At 32.3% G+C, this 18,133-nt stretch overlaps 2 protein-coding genes and 1 long non-coding RNA gene across 6 annotated transcripts in view; 2 read left to right on the forward strand and 1 right to left on the reverse strand.

Annotated features, from left to right (window-relative positions):
* Positions 1 to 6,859, forward strand: part of LOC111635688 (ATP-binding cassette sub-family D member 2-like) — a gene marked incomplete at its 5' end in the record, with an annotated part of 81,098 nt that extends 74,239 nt beyond the window's left edge. Inside the window, one exon of the mRNA XM_023380725.1 lies at positions 4,472 to 6,859. Coding sequence (XP_023236493.1) covers positions 4,472 to 4,760 — 289 coding nt within the window. The remainder of the gene's footprint in view (positions 1 to 4,471) is intronic.
* A 576-nt stretch (positions 6,860 to 7,435) lies between these two features.
* On the reverse strand, positions 7,436 to 12,300 carry LOC111635683. Of its 2 annotated transcripts, none has more exons than XR_002758421.1 (3): positions 12,262 to 12,300; positions 10,487 to 10,650; positions 7,436 to 7,544 (listed from the first exon to the last, which is right to left on the reverse strand). It is a non-coding gene; the product is annotated as an uncharacterized LOC111635683 (long non-coding RNA). The 2 variants fall into 2 exon arrangements; XR_002758420.1 differs by lacking the exon at positions 7,436 to 7,544 and adding an exon at positions 10,019 to 10,328.
* Positions 12,301 to 12,711: 411 nt separating this feature from the next.
* Positions 12,712 to 18,133, forward strand: part of LOC111635685 (copine-8-like) — a 51,096-nt gene continuing 45,674 nt past the window's right edge. For 2 of the 3 annotated variants that reach the window (XM_023380722.1, XM_023380723.1), the window contains exon 1: positions 12,712 to 12,954. In XM_023380722.1, coding sequence (XP_023236490.1) covers positions 12,875 to 12,954 — 80 coding nt within the window. In that variant the 5' untranslated portion in view covers positions 12,712 to 12,874. Of the gene's footprint in view, positions 12,955 to 13,516; positions 13,850 to 18,133 lie in introns of those variants that run through there. The other variant, XM_023380724.1, reaches the window with a different exon arrangement.

The following is an 18,133-nucleotide window of genomic DNA, read 5'->3' on the forward strand; positions in this document are numbered from 1 at the left end:
GCTTTCTTTTCTTTGGCTGACCAGAGCTTATAGGACAGCACCCACAGCTGCTCTTCGGATGCTCACTGGTCTTAAACCGTTAAATCTGAAAGTAAAAGAAATCATTTGGCAATGGCACATCTGAACAACTTAGATCTCAACAAGCCTGGAGACCTGTCGAAATATACTCAAATCGGACTCCTACCGAATCTGAACATTGATCTCGTGAAACAGATATGCTGAGGTCTTTCTCACACACAGATACCAATCAAATTACATCCCAGTCATCACAGTAGCATCCCACAACTTGATCAAATTAGGAACCAAAACCCTCATTGCAAATTTTCACGGATGGGTCTAAAAACAGCACAAAGATTGGGGCGGCCTTCGTCGTATACAGTAAAGACCCTACTCAGCCAATTTATAGTGACAAATTCTGTCTTGCAGAATATTTTACTATCATGCAAGCTGAACTAGTAGCCATTAACCAAGCAATTAAATACATCAAAAATCAAAAGATCAACAGTCAACATATCTGTATATTATCCAATAGCCAAACTGCCTTAAAAAGGATCTATAATCAAAACTGTTTCCAGTCAAGAATTATTAATCAAGATATAAATGATAACAATAATAATCATTATGCACTAACCTGGGTCAGAGGACATAACGGACTAAAAGGAAACGAGGAAACCGATTGCCTTGCAAAGCAAGCTGCAGACCCTGAAATTCAAGTTATCTTTAATGGAATAGCTTAGACCAGTGATGGGCAAACTACGGCCTGCGGGCCAGATGCGGCCCCCTGAAATGTTCTATCCGGCCCGCGCGACATTATTCCTAATCTGACGAGTAAAAAAGAATACAGGCTGTGGTGGTTGATGCACCACTTAACTTGAGTGTTCGTTGATTATATAAAATAACCGAAGCTTTATATCTCACCATGAACGTTTATTTACAATCATGTACAAACTTTTGTTTTACACTTATTGAGTAAAAGCTCGATCGGTTACAAGCATGCTTCGGTACAGAACATTCACTCGTCGTGCGTAGCGTAGCCGAAAGAGAAAAAAAGAAATATGGCGGACGGCCTGCACATGTTTTTATAGCGCCACCTGGATTTTCAGATGCAGCGCTAGGTTACAATTATATTGGCCCGCCTAAAGTTTTCTTCTTTTCCTTTGGCCCGCTCTTTAAAAAGTTTGCCCATCACTGGCTTAGACCATTGTCCAAAACGTTTTACACAACACAGTTATTACTCTTTGGCAGAGAGAGTGGGAGGAAAAAAAAACAGGAAGGCTAACTTTTTCCTATATACCAAAAATCCAGGAAAGACTTAAATGGAAACATCTGAAATTGATTTTCAGATACCACTTCCCAACTCCTCACGGGCCATGGGAGTCTACGGAGTTATCTCCATAGGTTCCATCTTCAAGACAGTAACTACTGTAATTGCAACGGACAAACCCCACAACATGTTCATTATCTTATCTTTGACTGTGCTACTTTTGATACTCAAAGGGGCCCACTTTTACAGAAGGTCCTTTCCTCAGGATGGAACTGGCCATATCCTTTGAGTGCCTTCATCAACAATAAAGACTTATATACAGAACTAAACATCTTCATCGATTCCACAGGAGCAGTCAATGATACCTTCACTCCCAGAAGCTAAACACATTTTTGGTGTCTTCAAAAATGCTCTACGAAAGCACTAAATGGGGATTTTACCTCGATAGGCTAAATATATATACTTGGTGTTGTCAATGATGTTCCATAAAGCACTCAATGTGAACTTCATCTCCACAGACTAACTATACTTGGTGATTTCAAGAGTTCTCCACAAGGCACTCAATGCGATCTTCATCTCCACAGACTAAACCTATGTCTTCAATGGTGCTTCTTCCTGCATTCAACTCAGGCTTTCAATATCTTCAGCTATTAAGAAGACCAGGAAATACTTGCAAGTGTCAACCAACTGTCGGACAACCTGCTTTGCAGGAAATTGCCAGTCTCCCATTGAAAATTGCAATGTGTATTGTATTCGTAGTGGTTGCAAGCCCCCATCTAGGGTACTTTTGTTTAGTACACGCTGTTTATTTTCTTCCTTAGTGAGGATATTCAGTCCCCATTGCAAGTTGCAATGTTTCATACATTTGTTCACATACCACTAGTTTGGCACGCTTTTGTGTTGTCAGCTTTTTTTTTTTTTAACATGTGGTGTTTTTTCAGCATATGCTCATTGTTTTATGCCCTGTGTTAATGGTCTTGTCAGTCTCCCATTACAAGTCACAACATTTTGTCTATTCACTGCGTGAGAGTCACTTGCTTATGACGCTTCTGTAATATGGGCATCTATTCTGTTTGTACTGTACATATTATTTATTGTCTTGATATAAGGAACTTTGTCACTTTCCCCATTGCAACTACAATGGGTATTGTAAATATATTATGTTTGCGTGCCCATCACTTAGGGCTTCTGTAATTCTTAACTACTGTTCCACAATTGAATATAAATTTTTAATTTTGTTCTAAATAAAAGTGATGCAGGTGCTCTTGGGACTTCTATTTCATCCCCTTTCCTATCCTTCTTTATAATTTCACCTTCAGTCTCTTCCTCTAAATCAGGGGTGTCCAACCTGCGGCCCAATAAACGTGTAAACAAAACTGACAATTTTTTTATATTTAGCTGCATTAACTTTACACTTTTGTCCAAAATTTCTATAATAGCATAAAGACTGTCAAAACTAAATATTGCGTGAATTTTTGCTGCATTAACTTTACACTTTTGTCCAAAATTTCTATAATAGCATAAAGACTGTCAAAACTAAATATTGCGTGAATCTCATACATTTTCGGAATGTTGGAAAGTAATAAATTTCATTATTTGTGCATAAAAATCGTGTATTATTTGCATAAAGACATAAAACCCAAGATTATTTTCAATTGAAAATTAAGTAGACATATTTTAATTGTTTGTGAATACTCACAGCACCACCAGAGGATTCGAAGCAATAGCTCAAAATAGCTACAGGATAGTATAGTTATTGTAAAAAAAATTTGTATCATTGTTTTAATGTAAAAAACGCCGGATCCTAAATTAAAAGATTGGCGTTTGATTAGTTTTAACTTTGTTTTAATTTTTTCAAAAATCTATTTATTGTGTTTTCTGAAGAATTTATTATATCTTCAAAGCTTACTTACTGTTACTTCTGTGTTGGATGACAAAAAAAATTNAACTTTGTTATATTGATAACAATTTTTAATTAAGGGATAATTAATGTAATAATGATTAAATAAAATTTTTAATATATTATTATATAAGCATTATATATGCTTGTGGCCCAAAACTCCATGACTTCTTCCAATGTGGCCCAGAAAAACCCCTGCTCTAAATCATTCTTCTCCATTTTCACCCCAGGCAATACCTTTGAGTAGCCCCAGCTTTCATCCCCTATCTGCTTAAAGTAAATGTGTTATATGTATGTATAGTTTATATGTATATTGGTACAAGTAACCAATATAGATTATTGTAATTCTTTATCTAGACACCAAAACAAATGTTATAGAAATTGGAATCATTTGAGTTTTCTGTTCCTGAGGAAGGCCATTCAAACTGGCCAAAAATGTTAGAAAAGTGAATAAAAAGGTTGCATTTTTAAAGATTTTTGTGTCGAGGTGTGAGTATTAGTTGAGTGCAGATAGAGAAAAGTGCCTTGATAATCTTCATCTTTTTTCATGTTTGTTTGCATTCCCACACAGAGCTGATGATGTACAATTTTGTCATTTGGTTGCAAGGCTTGTATCAACTGCAGTTTATATAGTTTCATGGACAGCTATTTACAAACTTTCCATGTGGATATCTGGGACAGCTAAAGCTCATAATTGGTCTGGTGCATGGATTTCTGTAGGCTTTACGTGAAGGCTTCTCTGATTCCATCAACATTTATATCTGATAAATGTGGTGGTCCTGTGCTTTTCATTCTAATCACAGAACCAATCTTTTTGAACTGATGGTACCAATGGTAAATGTTCTGATTTGGTGGTTCTTTGCCAAAACATATGCAGAAATGCCATTGTACCATTGTAATTGAAATTCTCTTTGCTAGCTCTAACATAGTATATGCTTTCTCCTGGATGCTTACCATTTTGCATATCATGAGAAGAATGCATGAGCATGCATGACAAGTGCTGACGTAAACTAGTAGAGTTTTCCTATCCATTGATGATTCTCATGTTTTTCTACAATAAATTGGTTCTTTGTATTAATTATGCAAACTTGTTCCATTCATTTAGAATCACCCTGTATTTCTAACACAAAATAATAACTACTACTAATAGAAAGTTAAAACATACTATTTAAAATTTATTTATAGTCAGGAAAAATTTGTCGTAAACTGATTTTTCAAAATTGTAATCTTCTTGATAGAAAATAATGTTCTAAACCAGTAATTTTCATTGTTACTTATATATTTTAATCAGCATAATTATCTTTTAGGAAATTTCACTCACATCTACTTCAATTTGATGGAGAAGGAGGCTGGCGAATGGAACCACTAGACTCATCAACTAGACTTTCACTTAGAGAAGAGAAAGAGCAGTTAGAGGCCCAATTAACGGGAGTACCATTAATGGAACGAAGATTACGAGAACTCTGTTCTGTACTGGGAGAAGACTCAGTTGTTTTAATAGATAGACTTTCAAATAGAACTTTATCAAATTCAAAAGATGATGGTTCTGCTGCCAGTGATATATCTGATACAAATGTAGGGAATTTATCTGATTAATTATGAAATTTTTTTATTAAAAACCAAAATAATTTCTGGTATTTTAATATATGATAAATTTAAATATGAAATATTTCATTTATATAATACACAATATTATCATTTTAAAAAGTGATTTTAATGAACTTTGTTTATGTTTTGGTATGATTATATAGAGTTTATATTGAGTTAATGATTAATGATATGTACAAAGTAATAAATTATTTAAATGATAAGGTACGTAAATAAAAATTTGATGATTGCTAGGAAATAAAGGTATTTATATATAATTGCAATATACATATGAATATGCAATGTGTAGCTCTATTTTATTGGGCTTTTACTGTAATTTATGTGTAACTTTGTTATATTGATAACAATTTTTAATTAAGGGATAATTAATGTAATAATGATTAAATAAAATTTTTAATATATTATTATATAATGTAAAATTTAGTTATGGCATTGTCAGTTTTGATATTAATATTTATGTTCATATTTTAAATATATTACTTAAAAATTGTAATGATATGCTTTTTGTTCTTTTAAAAAGTCAATTCTTAGAGTTTTTTTCTCTTCTGAAAAATGCTGTTTAGAATAAGAATGCAGATTTGATGTGGATTAGCAGAATTAGGATGTGGCATGGTTATGTAGACTCTCGTTTACCCATAATGAGTAGAGAAAAATCCTAGATAGTGAAGTTACCAGTTAATCTTCTATCTGTATAAATTAGTAATCACTTTACAAATGCACCCATTTTATTTTATTCAATTAAAGTTGAGCAAGTTAAATAAAAAATGTTACTCTTTTGCCAGACATTTTAGCCAGTTCATTTACAACATTTTGATTTATGCAACTTCTATTTCTAAAATTGGAGTTGCAAATGATTGTTCTGCAGTCTTATCCAGAATATTTTTATTTTTTCAGATTGCTTCACATGGGTGGTTATTTGTATCATTTCACCTTTTAATCCAGAATTTACACATTAATGAATTTAGACGCATCAATATCAATATCATTGGATACCATTTCTTTGTGAGGTAAACTAACTCCTTCCTTTATGAATTTTGTTGGGGTTTCATTTGAAACATCAACATTGAGTATTGGATTGGATAAAATTATTATTTTATGACTGATTCATGAAAATTTGTTTAACTTCTTTGATCTTTAAGAATGTACTGAATGTACTGTATTTAATGTATCTTAAGCAGTCGTCATCAGATCTTGAACTTGATGATGACCATTTAAGATGGTGATAAAACTTCATTCACTAAATCCTGCTGGATTGTGAGGGTTTTATGATTTATATTATCTGTAGAAAGTATACAAGATTCATACTTTTAGATATCATTGTAAGAAAGATTTATTTTGATCATTTAAAGTAGGTTAGAGCAATCTACTTTCATCTAGAAGCATACGTTTTAATAACTACATTGTAATAGCCTGTTTATTTAAGAGATGATAATCTCATCAAATGAGCATTGAATAATTGAAGGTCTACTGTATTAGAATAGTTAAAATTTCTAATTTTTCTCACAAAAATTATTTCATAAATGAAATATTATGTAACTATGTTTAAATATTGTAATAAGTAATATGTAGATACTATAATAATTATAGACACAAAAAATAATATATATGTAAATTTATAAATGTTTTAATAATATATTATTGTGATTTTACACTTTATGTAAAGCAAAACCAGATCTAACAGATGTAATCTGTATAATAATTAAATATAAAATGAAGAAATTTCTTCCTGAAATGTAGACATAATTCATCAAATGTTGAAAATTAATCCATTTTTGAAATTTTATACAGAATCATTAGTTTATATTACCTAAACATAAATAGAAACTTTTCTAGTAAAAAAAAAAATGTTTAATTAATATGGCATTATGTAAGTATTGTATTTATTAAATCAGAACTTAAGTTTTAACATTTATCATTAGAAAATACTCAGTTTTATTGTAACACAGTTGAATCTTTTTAATTTGAACACCAGACTAAATCCAAATTGTTTACTTTTGAAAACTACAATACTATTCTGCAAATTTAGTGCAGTGTTTTTCAACCTGTGGGTTGCGACCCCCAGGGGGGTCACGGGTAGAAGAAAAAGACAAGTGTTTTTAGGTCCTACACTACATTAAAAAAACTACAATTTCAGCAAGAATTACGGCCCACCCCAGAAAATGATAGCGGAAAAAGTGTTGAGCTGATTTGCAAAAGGAAATAAAAAGCAGAAAAGTAGAAGCTGAAAATTCAGAATTCAAAAATTCCAAAAAAAAAAAAAAAGAAAAGAAAAGAAAGGTTAACAGTTCCATGTGCCTAATGTTACAATTAAACGAAGTTTCATACTTTGTGTGTTAAATTATTGTCGATTCTGCTGAAATTTTCATTTTAATCAACAATAATTTGTCTCAACAGAAAGAAAATTAAATACATAGTTTTTAAAATCACTGATATAGTTTTAATATGGCCCTAGGGGGGTTGTCAGAATTTTTTAACTTGTAAAGGGGTCGCGTATTCAAGAAGGTTGAAAAACACTGGTTTAGTGTGTAGCAGTGTTTATTCTTTGTAAATATCATATTTTCATTCAACTTATGAATATAATTTGTGTTCCAGAGATTCTTCAAAATGTCTACATTCTATAAACCAGTAAGTAGACCACATGCTACTCTTTACATTTTTTTTAACTCTTTGCTCTGTGGGCATTAGGAGGACCCTGTTTGTATATGCACTAGATGCAAATAAAAGTTTATTCCCTTTTGAACCTAGAGACTGATTCAATCTTCCTAATTTCATCTGCAAGTTAAATCAGTATAATAAGTCCTATTAATAGATTATAATCACAATAAATTAATATTAATAAAATATTTAAAGGACTAGAAGCATTAATTAATTGAATCAATCAAGTTCAAATTAATCAGATTTGACTGTATTTTGTCTGTTTTTATGTAAAATCAATTTTTTAATGATTGTGGTTTAATTATTTAGTTTTTGAATGAGGTGAATTTTAAAAAAAATGCATTCACAATTGTATATATAATAAATTGTCTTTTGTCTTCATTTTGAAAAGTTTAGTTAACAATTATAAATGACTTCTTTATATATATAAAGAACATATAAAAAAATAACTGTGTTAGGATAAACTTTTTGGATAGAATATATAAACATTAAACAGTATTAATATAATCTTTGTATTCTGTAAAAAAATATACAAAATGAAAAAAATTTTTCTTATTCAATAAAGGATCAAAATTTCAAGTTCTTTATTTATTTAGTATATTTTTCCACAGTGAATTACCAAACAAAATTTTTGTTTGACAGTTTAAAGAAAATTACTTTTGCAGTAAAGTATTTGCAGTAAAATGGATTAACCATAGTTGGCCAATAATCCAGCACCTCTTAATTACAAGGAAGTACAAAATTTTCCAACTGCCAGATTCATTTGCCAAATGAATCAGATGACATTGCTTAATTAGCATGCATTTACTTAAGTTTGTGTTCATTGCAATTGTAGACTCATTGCTATTATGTCCAATTGTTAGCTCATTTGACTTATATAATTAGAAGCTATACTTTTTTAACTTTGTTTGCACTCTGTTCAAGAAGTTTGTGTGCCCCAAGCTTGCCAATCAATGTGTAAATAGTATAAATTTTGCACTCAATGGCTCGTGCAGCCAGTTTGTGACACAGTGTAGAAGTACCATAATGAGTTAAATAACCCTAGCAAGGTGCTTCTAAAAAGTTACTTCAATGCTAACATGCATACACACCAATCCACATTTAATACATGCTTAAATTTGTAGCAATTTATGCTTTAGTGACATTGGAGCAGTGACATGCCGTGACATTTGATGATAGGGAAACTGTGCTGGCCCTGGATAGAATCGTTGGAAGCATTTTACGATATTTTGGTGTGTAGAATCCACCAGCTAAACTGCCTGGATTGGTGCTCAGTAAAGCTCATGCACAAATGCCTGTAATCTGGCTGCTTTACACCATTCAAATATTTTTGCTGTGGAAGCTGTCCCATATTTGACAATACAGCGCTTCCATTGGGAATATGCATATACGAATTTATATTCGAATATACAATAGCAATCTTATAATTTTTTCACATATACTGTAGTATAGGAATTTGTAATAAGATACATAATGTGGTTATAATACAGTACTGTAAAATATTAATTTAAATTAATTCAAAGTACGTTAAAATATAAAAATAATCGCACAATATGTATTTATATTTTAGAAGATACAAGGAAAGCGGTGCTTCCATGGACTGCACACCACTGCATTGGAGGCATATAATCAGTGGTTCTAGTTGTACTGTATTGGCAAGCTATTATTATGTGATCTCAATCTGACAAGGCTGTTAATACAAGTGCATGGTAAATGTGTTTATATATTTAACTTTTGTAAGTTGGTGGAGCCAGATGTACTCATAAGCTAAACAAGCTGTGTGTATTGTTGGGATTTATGCTGTGTGGGTATTGTTTAAGGCCCTCTTGCTTAAATTCTGGGATGAGGAGATCTCTTATAGCAGGGGTGGCCAACAAGTCAATCATAAAGCCAATTTTGGTCGATTGCTCACGATGTCTTGATTTAAATTGTTACACTTGTAATCGAATGCAACGCGCAAAGGCAACTGTAGTGATATCGGACCTCCGTGTTCTCTCTCAGGTGCGGTTTTGTCGGTCCGTGTGCAATCCATTTGCATACAGTTGTAAAAGGAGAATAAGAAATGTAGACAAAGGATCGTAAAACAGATAAAAAGAAAGGCGGGAAGAGGGACAGAGACAGTAGGTCGGAACACCACTTCACCCTTCCTCTCTCTAGAGAGTAGAGAGAGGAAGGGTGAACTGGTGGTCCCCGAAAGTGACAATGTTGAGTTCCAATTTTTCTTCTGTTTAAAATATAAGTACCTTTTCTTCATGTTTTAAACTAAATTGTGGCTTTTCTTACTTACGAGTATCTAAACATAGTATGTATTTCACACTTTCCCCTCCCCACTTAGACTATGCCTACGACAACAAGTCAATAGTGACACATTTTTAAGATAAAAAGTATATCTTATACACGCAAAAGTTGGCTACCCCTGTCTTATAGCTTAGTATAACAAGTCTAAATTCAGTAATGGACTTGTTATTTGAAATGAAAGTAATGGTGGATTTTATAACTGTTTTTCATATTAATACAAGTACTGTAATTTGCTAATGAAGACACAGAAAATATTTTTTGTTGAATTGTAAAACACTAAATATAATTTCAGCTTACCTGCAATAGCTGGAAAAATTTTTAAAATATGCATTAATTTTACGATATAAATGAACTATTTTGATATGTTTTACTAGATCTTAGAATCAAATTGGACTAAAATCTTGTCATTTGGCCATTTGGTTTTAATACAATAAAAGTAACCATTTAACAGGTCCTCAATAGGGACAGCTGTGTGGTGAGATGGGACCCAATATATTTACGACAGGCTAGACATGAAAATTCCTGGGGTTGGTTGCCCTGATTTGATAGTCGATTCCCTGAAGTAGGCTGACATTGTCTAGACCATTTGGCCATCAATTGAAGCTATATCAAAAAGTTCTTTTGAGATTGGTTAGTACTTTACAAAAAAGTTCCAAAATATCCTAATTATAAGTCTTATAAAGGACTAGCCAGTTGGCCAAGGCAGTTATCTCCATATGAAACAGTAAGAAGCAGCCAAGGCAGTTAAAGGATCTACTTACCAATTCTGTGAATCCAGCATAATTTCCAGGCAAGAAAAGAACCCGGGAAGTTTTCACATACGATCCGTCCCAGGACATTGGATACATTGGATACGAGGATACATTGGGTGTTGTCCTTGCCACCGATCTACTCCATTGCCAGCTTGGCCGAAACCACCGTGGGCCTAGTAAAAAACAAAGGTTCTTTTAGTTAGCCACAAGATAGAAAAAGTAAAAAAAAAGGCCTTACGAACTACAATTAATTATTTACTTTCAAGGTTATCAAATTAAGAAAGTATGTAGATAGGTCAAGGTTTGATATTTTCAGGAGGGATTTCTAAAAATGTAAACAAACTGTATTCTTTAATCCTTCATAAATTCAAAATTTCGTCTTGTTAATTGAATATGAGTTTTAATTGTAATTTATTTACTTGTACTTAATTTTAAAAAAGTAATTTAAATAAATGCTCTAATGAAGAGAAAAAAATAACCTCTCTTGCCAAGTGTATAAGGTGAATATATCCAGAATACAGTATTAAAATTATTATGACGGTTATTTTGTTGAGCAAATTTTTAAAATCATTTTCAGATTATTCAAAATTAATGTTTTAAGTAAGTTATATGTGGCTTGACCCACAGAGTTTTTAAGAGTTCGTAAAGGTCAAAAGTCACGACATTCTTTTTGAATTTATAGAATACAGTATTTACAAATAATTGCGTTTAAGTGTGACATCCTATTTCATGACAGTTTTATAAATTAATTAATAAATTAGTATTTTAAGATTAAAAAGTTGTTAATAAATGCGATATGGCGATCATGCGAGGCTCTAAAGAAGAAATGTTTTTGACCTTTGAAGTTCAATTCCTGCAAACTGAAAGATATAAATCTCTATGGATGAAATATTTAAAACCACAATTAAAAAAAATCGATTCATTTATTGCGTGAAGACAGTTTTAAATCACGCGCGACTCTTTGCTATTTAAAGAAAAGTCAATGAATATTCTGGGAATTCTGAACTACCCTAAAAATCGAATGTAGATTGACAAAATGTAACCTCTATATAACGTAACATTTTTAACTGTTGGATCATAATTCCTAAAAATATATAAAACTGACGTCTGGAGAAACTTTTTCTTTTCGCTCTTTTTGCCCTGTGGGCACCAAGAAGGCCTCTTTTAGCAAGCCTATTATGGGCTCAGCCGGGTGGTGAGGGACGGACTATCCCCCGAGAAATTCCTGGGCATTTGTCGACTCGTTCGGATTCGATCCCGGGTCCTCAGAGCGGTAGGTTGCCGCCCAAACAATAACTGGTCAAAATTGTCAAATTTTAGATACGTATACTGTCATGGCGGCACTTCATACTAGTTATTGATACGTGTGTTCAAGAACAACCACAAATCAATAACTAGTAACATTTGACACAAGGCGGTTCCCCTCCGGGAGGGGTCAGTCTTATGTACTGTACGAACAGTTGGGACGGGCGCCATGATAGTATATGTATCTAAAATCTAACCTAAGTTTTAAACTCCCAATTTCTAAGTAGGAATATAGTCCCAATATACGAATAAGTTTTCTGTGGAGTATTATTATTATTTTTATTTTCTAATATAGAATATTTAACACAAATGACGTTGATATATCGTTGTATGATATATGTTTGTAAATGTATTAAAATCTTATAATTTAAAATGAAAGAAAGAAAAAAAGATTAACAACTTAAAATTTTCAATTAGTTAAGTGTTTCATTTAAAAGATCAAAAAATAAATCAATAGTTTTGACGTCATTAATACTAACGACCGAGCGCCGGATATATGTGTATCCGCTGGTATCACATTAATATTTTTAAAAAATCAACAGATGGCGGTGTTTTAAAATCGTCTGTTTATATACTATATATTTTAAACAGTATTTTTTGCTAATTAATTAAAACATTCTTATAAAATATTTTATTATAATTTACAAAATATATTCATAAACAATAATATATATTATTTTACGTAAAAAGTATTAAATTCATTATTTATATTATACCATCGCCCCTTTATGTGGAATAAAGTTTCCGGCTCGTTTAATTTTNTCTCCTCGCAATATATGACCTAGCCAGTTATTTTTTCTTCTTTGTATTGTTTTTAAAAGAGATCTCTGTTCCTGGACCAAATTTAAAACCTCTTCATTCTTAACCTTTTCTGTCCACTTGATTTTCTCCATTCTCTGTCATAACCACATTTCATATGCGCACTAATAAGAAGCGTGTTGCACGTTGAATCCGTTTTATGTGAAAGGCGTCTGACGTCAAACGGTTAATGTTTTGTAATGTGTACACACGGAAACGGCCTTGGGGTTTTAGACTTGCACTATGATTATATATTACTATGACTAATGCCATTTTCATCATAAAGCTTGGAGAATGGCAGAATGTGGGGATACTTTCCGACCTGGAAGAGCTTCTGTGCCTGTAACTAAAGTAGAAATTAGTGTATCATGCAGGTTTGTTGACATTTAGTCACTAAATTGTGTGCTGTCTAAATTCTATATAATGGCATTTATATTTTCGTTTTCAAATTAGAAACATTATAAGTTCTTCTCAGCAGTTTCCTAACTGTAGCATTGGTACAAATTACTTTTAGGTATTTAGCTCGTATAAATAAATGACCTAAGATGCCTTCTAACGATCAATCAGTTAAGGGCTTTTCTTGATAAATTCAATAGATGAGGTATGCACTGAATGCAGGTAGTTGGTTGTGCGCTTGTGCCTGGGTTTTCATGTGATGCATGAATATGAACTGTAAGGCCAGGGCCGGATTAACCCACTTTGGGGCCCTAGACATTTTCTTCTTACCGGGCCCCCCTCTCCCACAAGAAATAGAGTGCACAAAAAATATAAAACAAAATTAAATAATGTGAAAAACTAAAACAAATCTTAAATTTTTATTAATAAAAAAATATTTAATATACAACAATAAATTTTAGTTTTTCTAGAAAAGTTTGAACAGTTTGTTTATAAATTAAAAAATTGAAATTTATTTTATTAAATGTCTAACTAAAAGTTGTTGTTAGTGTTGCCACCTTTTCAATAATCGCTGACCCGGACGGAAGATCGGGTTTGTTTGAACAGAAGTTCCTGACGTTTGCGATGCCATTTTACAATTTGAAGAATAACATGCATGCCGGTTCTAAATCAGTTACAGTTAGGGACTAGGGACTTGCATACGAGTAACGTAAGTAGCCCTAAATTAAGAAAGAACGGGTAGAGATGACTTAGCTCTATTGGGTATTGGAGATGTGTACGATCTTACGTGCAAAAATCAAAAAAAAGTCGACAGGTTGCGTGCCACACGTCTGCATAAACAGACTAACATGGAACAATTGCAGATGAGTTTCGGTGAGTGCGAGTTCTTTCGCTGTTAAAATAGTGTAAATTTGTAAAAATATTTGCAAGAACTTTGTTTCGTCTTAATTTCACAATTTCTACGAAATTCCCAGACAAAATTAACAGTTCACCTGGACAGTAAGTTAATTCCTGACTGTCCGGGTGAAAACCGGACGGGTGGTAACAGTAGTAGTTATACAATAACAATATTATCTTAAAATATTAATTGTTTAATTTAACCTTTTTGGTTAATATTTAAATAATATAATATTTTACCCATGAAAGATAAATTGAATAATGAAAAAGATAATTAAAATAAAAGCCAAGACAGTTTTAAAAAAGTAAGTACTGTATATCTGCACAGATAAGACAACTTTCAGGTAAGACAAGGTATAAATTTTCGTCAAAGTTTTATAGTTTTAGCATACATGTGTCCTATAAGACGACCCCCAAACTATCAACGCCCTATGAATTCAGTTTAGATCGGCGATTGTCATCTGGATAATAACACTGTATAGCTAGCATATATGGAATTATGTCCTATTTGTAATTTTATGAAAGAACTTCAAATTTTATTTTCTTGCATCTGGCAGTACTGCCTTGCGATTGTTGCAAACATTCGCACTGATCCGTTCATTTGGGTAATGACCTTGACTATTCACAAAAATATTGTAAATATCGTGGGCTATTCTATTTTGTGGACATATCCTACTCTCTACTAGTAAATAATTATGGTTTTTCTGTTTTTTTTATAATGATTTTAATTTATATAAATTTCTACTTTAATTTTTTTTTGTATCTATCCTATAAGATGACCCTGGATTTTGGGGGTCCTTTTTCATGATATAACTATCGTCTTATCTGCACAGATATACAGTATATAAATATGAATAAACTTTATTTAAAAATTCTGTTTTCTAGTCTTTAATTCAGCAAAATTATCAATTATTTCATTATAAATAATATTATCCAAAGCATTTTGTTCGATGTATAAAACAGCTAAAGAATTTAATTTTGATTTACTCAGTGAGTTTCATGAATAATTTTTTTACAGGTTTTAATACTGAGAATGAATTACTTTCAATAAGAAGAAACATAAGAATATATTTTGTTTAGATTTTAGAATTCACAATAACCATATAAAAAGCAATATATTTTTGTTTATTTGGCTATTATATACAGTTGTCCAACGGAAAAGTAAACTGTCTTATTTACAAATCTTTTCAAAATAGACAGTTTGACTGGGCCCATCTAAACCGGGCCCTAGACATTTGTCTATGTGATGATCTGGCCCTGTGTAAGGCATATCAGTAATATCAAACTTTTAGTTTGCAATAGCAACGAGATGCTTGCGTGGTATATTTTTATTATACTACAGGTAAATACATAAGAGTATAGTCTACATAAGAGAACACTGTTCTATGGAAGATTTATAAGGGTCTGTCTTTAAATTTACAATATATCACCATTAAGGGCACATGACAATGGGCTGTCTTTGCTATGGTGTATTAATAGCTATATTTGTAGCTATATTGATAGATGATGGTGTCAAATGTGGTTTAAAAAGATCTGTCCAGGATATCTTAAACTAAAAGATATAAAATATATTGGGTGCCCAAAAGCTGTCATCAAAGAAAAATTGCAGGAAGAAATTGTTAAATATCAATGAATAACACAATGTATAAACCAAGCACACTAAATATACTCAAAAAAATACTGAAAACATACAAGCATGCACAAGTCATCTCTCTCTCATTAGGCAATAGATTGCACTTATGCTTTTAGCACATTCTTTTAGTGTGTGGGCATTTCAAACTTCGAAGCATTATTTAAACTCCAAACCAAATTTTTGTCAAATTTAGTGTTTGAACTCTAAAGCATTTGAAATATGAGATACCACTGTACTTCAATTATTCAAATATTTAAAATTTTTGACTTAGTTGCTATTTGCATTCTTCTGGATCCACTACTAATGATATAAGAACAGAAACTAATACATTAAAATCAAAATTACGTAATAATAAATTATAATGTTTTCAACTAGGGATGTCTCGATACCAGTATCATGAATAGTTTTAAAATATCAATAGAGGTATCAATATTTATATCAATCTTAAAGTATCAATACTGCCAGAATTGGCATCGGGTATTGAAACTGGAAATCTTGCCAACTGTTGCTGTTCTGTCTATAGCTTGATTTTGAATCTTTTTGTATCTCATATCATTCATTCATGGGTGTTCTGTCCTAGGACAGGTCCATGGAAAGCAGTCAAATTATAGAATTCTCCTCCTCCAACTCTCTATTTTGGGCTTCCTCTTTTATTTCTTTATAAGTTTTGCCTAGTAAAACATCATCTATCAATACTTTTCTTTTTCTTCCTCTTTGTTTCCTTGCATCAATTTTTCCTTCTAATGCCACTCGCATTAATCCTTCTCCTCGCAATATATGACCTAGCCAGTTATTTTTTCTTCTTTGTATTGTTTTTAAAAGAGATCTCTGTTCCTGGACCAAATTTAAAACATCTTCATTCTTAACCTTTTCTGTCCACTTGATTTTCTCCATTCTTCGCCATAACCACATTTCATATGCTTCAAGGTAGTTTGTTTCCTTTTTCCTTAAGGTCCAAGTCTCTGCTCCATATAAAGTTATGCTCCAGGAAAAGCATTTTATTAACTTCTTTTTAAGTGTTTGGTTCATTTTTCCAATAAGAAGGTTCTTCTTCTTATAAAAAGCCATTTTTCCAGCCCTGATTCGTTCTTTGATTTCTTTTTCACATCTGCCATCTCCCTGAATAATGCTGCCAAGATACCTAAAATGTTGAACTTGCTCTATTTTGTTTCCATCAATTAGGATTTTCAAATCTTTGCTAATTAGCCTTCCAACTTTCATCACTTTTGTTTTAGCTGTGTTAATTTTCATTCCAAATTTTTTGCAAGTTTTGTTGAGTTTTGTTACCAAACATTGTAGAGTTTGTTCATTTGGTGCAAGTAAAGCAATATCATCTGCAAACCTAATACTTTGTATTAATTGGCCTCCAATTTTAATTCCGAGACTGTCCTCACTTATGGCTTCATTCATTAATTCCTCAAGATAAATGTTAAAAAGAGTAGGTGAAAGTGTACACCCTTGCCTGACTCCTTTTCCAATACTGCATGGTTTGCTTTCTCCAGTTTTTGTTCGGATAATGGCAGATTGATTCATATAAAGTGAAGCAATGAGTCTTCTATCTCTCCAATCTGTTCCTATTTTTCTTAAGATTTCCATTAGCTTTGTCCAGTTAACCATATCAAAAGCCTTTTCCATGTCAATAAAGCAAATGTACGTATCCTTATTAACCTCAATGTTTCTTTCACAGATTGTTCTCAAGAGGCCAATAGCATCCCTTGTTCCTTTTCTGAATCCAAATTGTTCTTCACATAGAAATGTTTCAGCCTTGTTGTAGAGTCTTCTGTTAATGATTTTAAGAAGGATTTTTGAGGCATGTGAAATTAAACTAATTGTTCTAAAATCACTACACTTTTTAGCTTTTGCTTTCTTTGGTATAGGTATCAAAATACTTTGAGCAAAGTCTTCAGGCCATTCTCCTGTTTTATATATGAGATTGCATAAGTCTGTTATTTTCTCGATTCCTTCCTTGCCTAACCCTTTTAGAAATTCAGCTGGTATTCCATCTACTCCTTCTGACTTTTTGTTTTTCAATTCTTTAATTGCCAATCCAACTTCATCTTTCATGATAATAGGTCCTCTTTCATCATTAGCTATTTGAGAAGATTTTTCCAATTTTAACTCTTTAGATTTGGCGTTCTCTCCATAGAGATTTCCAATATATTCTTTCCAATGGCCCATTATATCAGTTGGGGTTAAATGTGCTTTTCCATCTTTGTCTTCAATACTCAGAATTTGGCGGGTGCGATCATTTTTTAGTTCTTTGACTTTTTTGTATGATACAGGTAACCCCCGTATAACACGGCACTTCTATAGCACGGATTCGCTCTAACACGGTTCGAGAATTGGTACCATCCCCCATATAACAAGGTACTTTTATAGCACGGATTCACTCTGACACGGTTCGAGAATTGAGTAAAACCCTCGTACAACAGGAAATGTAATAAATTTTTACATACTTAAATACTAATAGTTCACGAAAATTATTATTTTCGTGAACTATTAGTACTTAAGTATGTAAATTTTCTCTTCTCGCCTTCTGTCGATACACATGGTCCTTCTTGAAACTTGTTTCAATGTTGCCAGATCGCGACGCTTCTGCTTCTGATGTTGCCGAATGTTTTTCCCTT

Source organism: Centruroides sculpturatus, unplaced genomic scaffold (genome assembly GCF_000671375.1).
Source record: "Centruroides sculpturatus isolate CEXI.00-Female unplaced genomic scaffold, Cexi_2.0 scaffold882, whole genome shotgun sequence".
NCBI classification, from domain to species: domain Eukaryota; kingdom Metazoa; phylum Arthropoda; class Arachnida; order Scorpiones; family Buthidae; genus Centruroides; species Centruroides sculpturatus.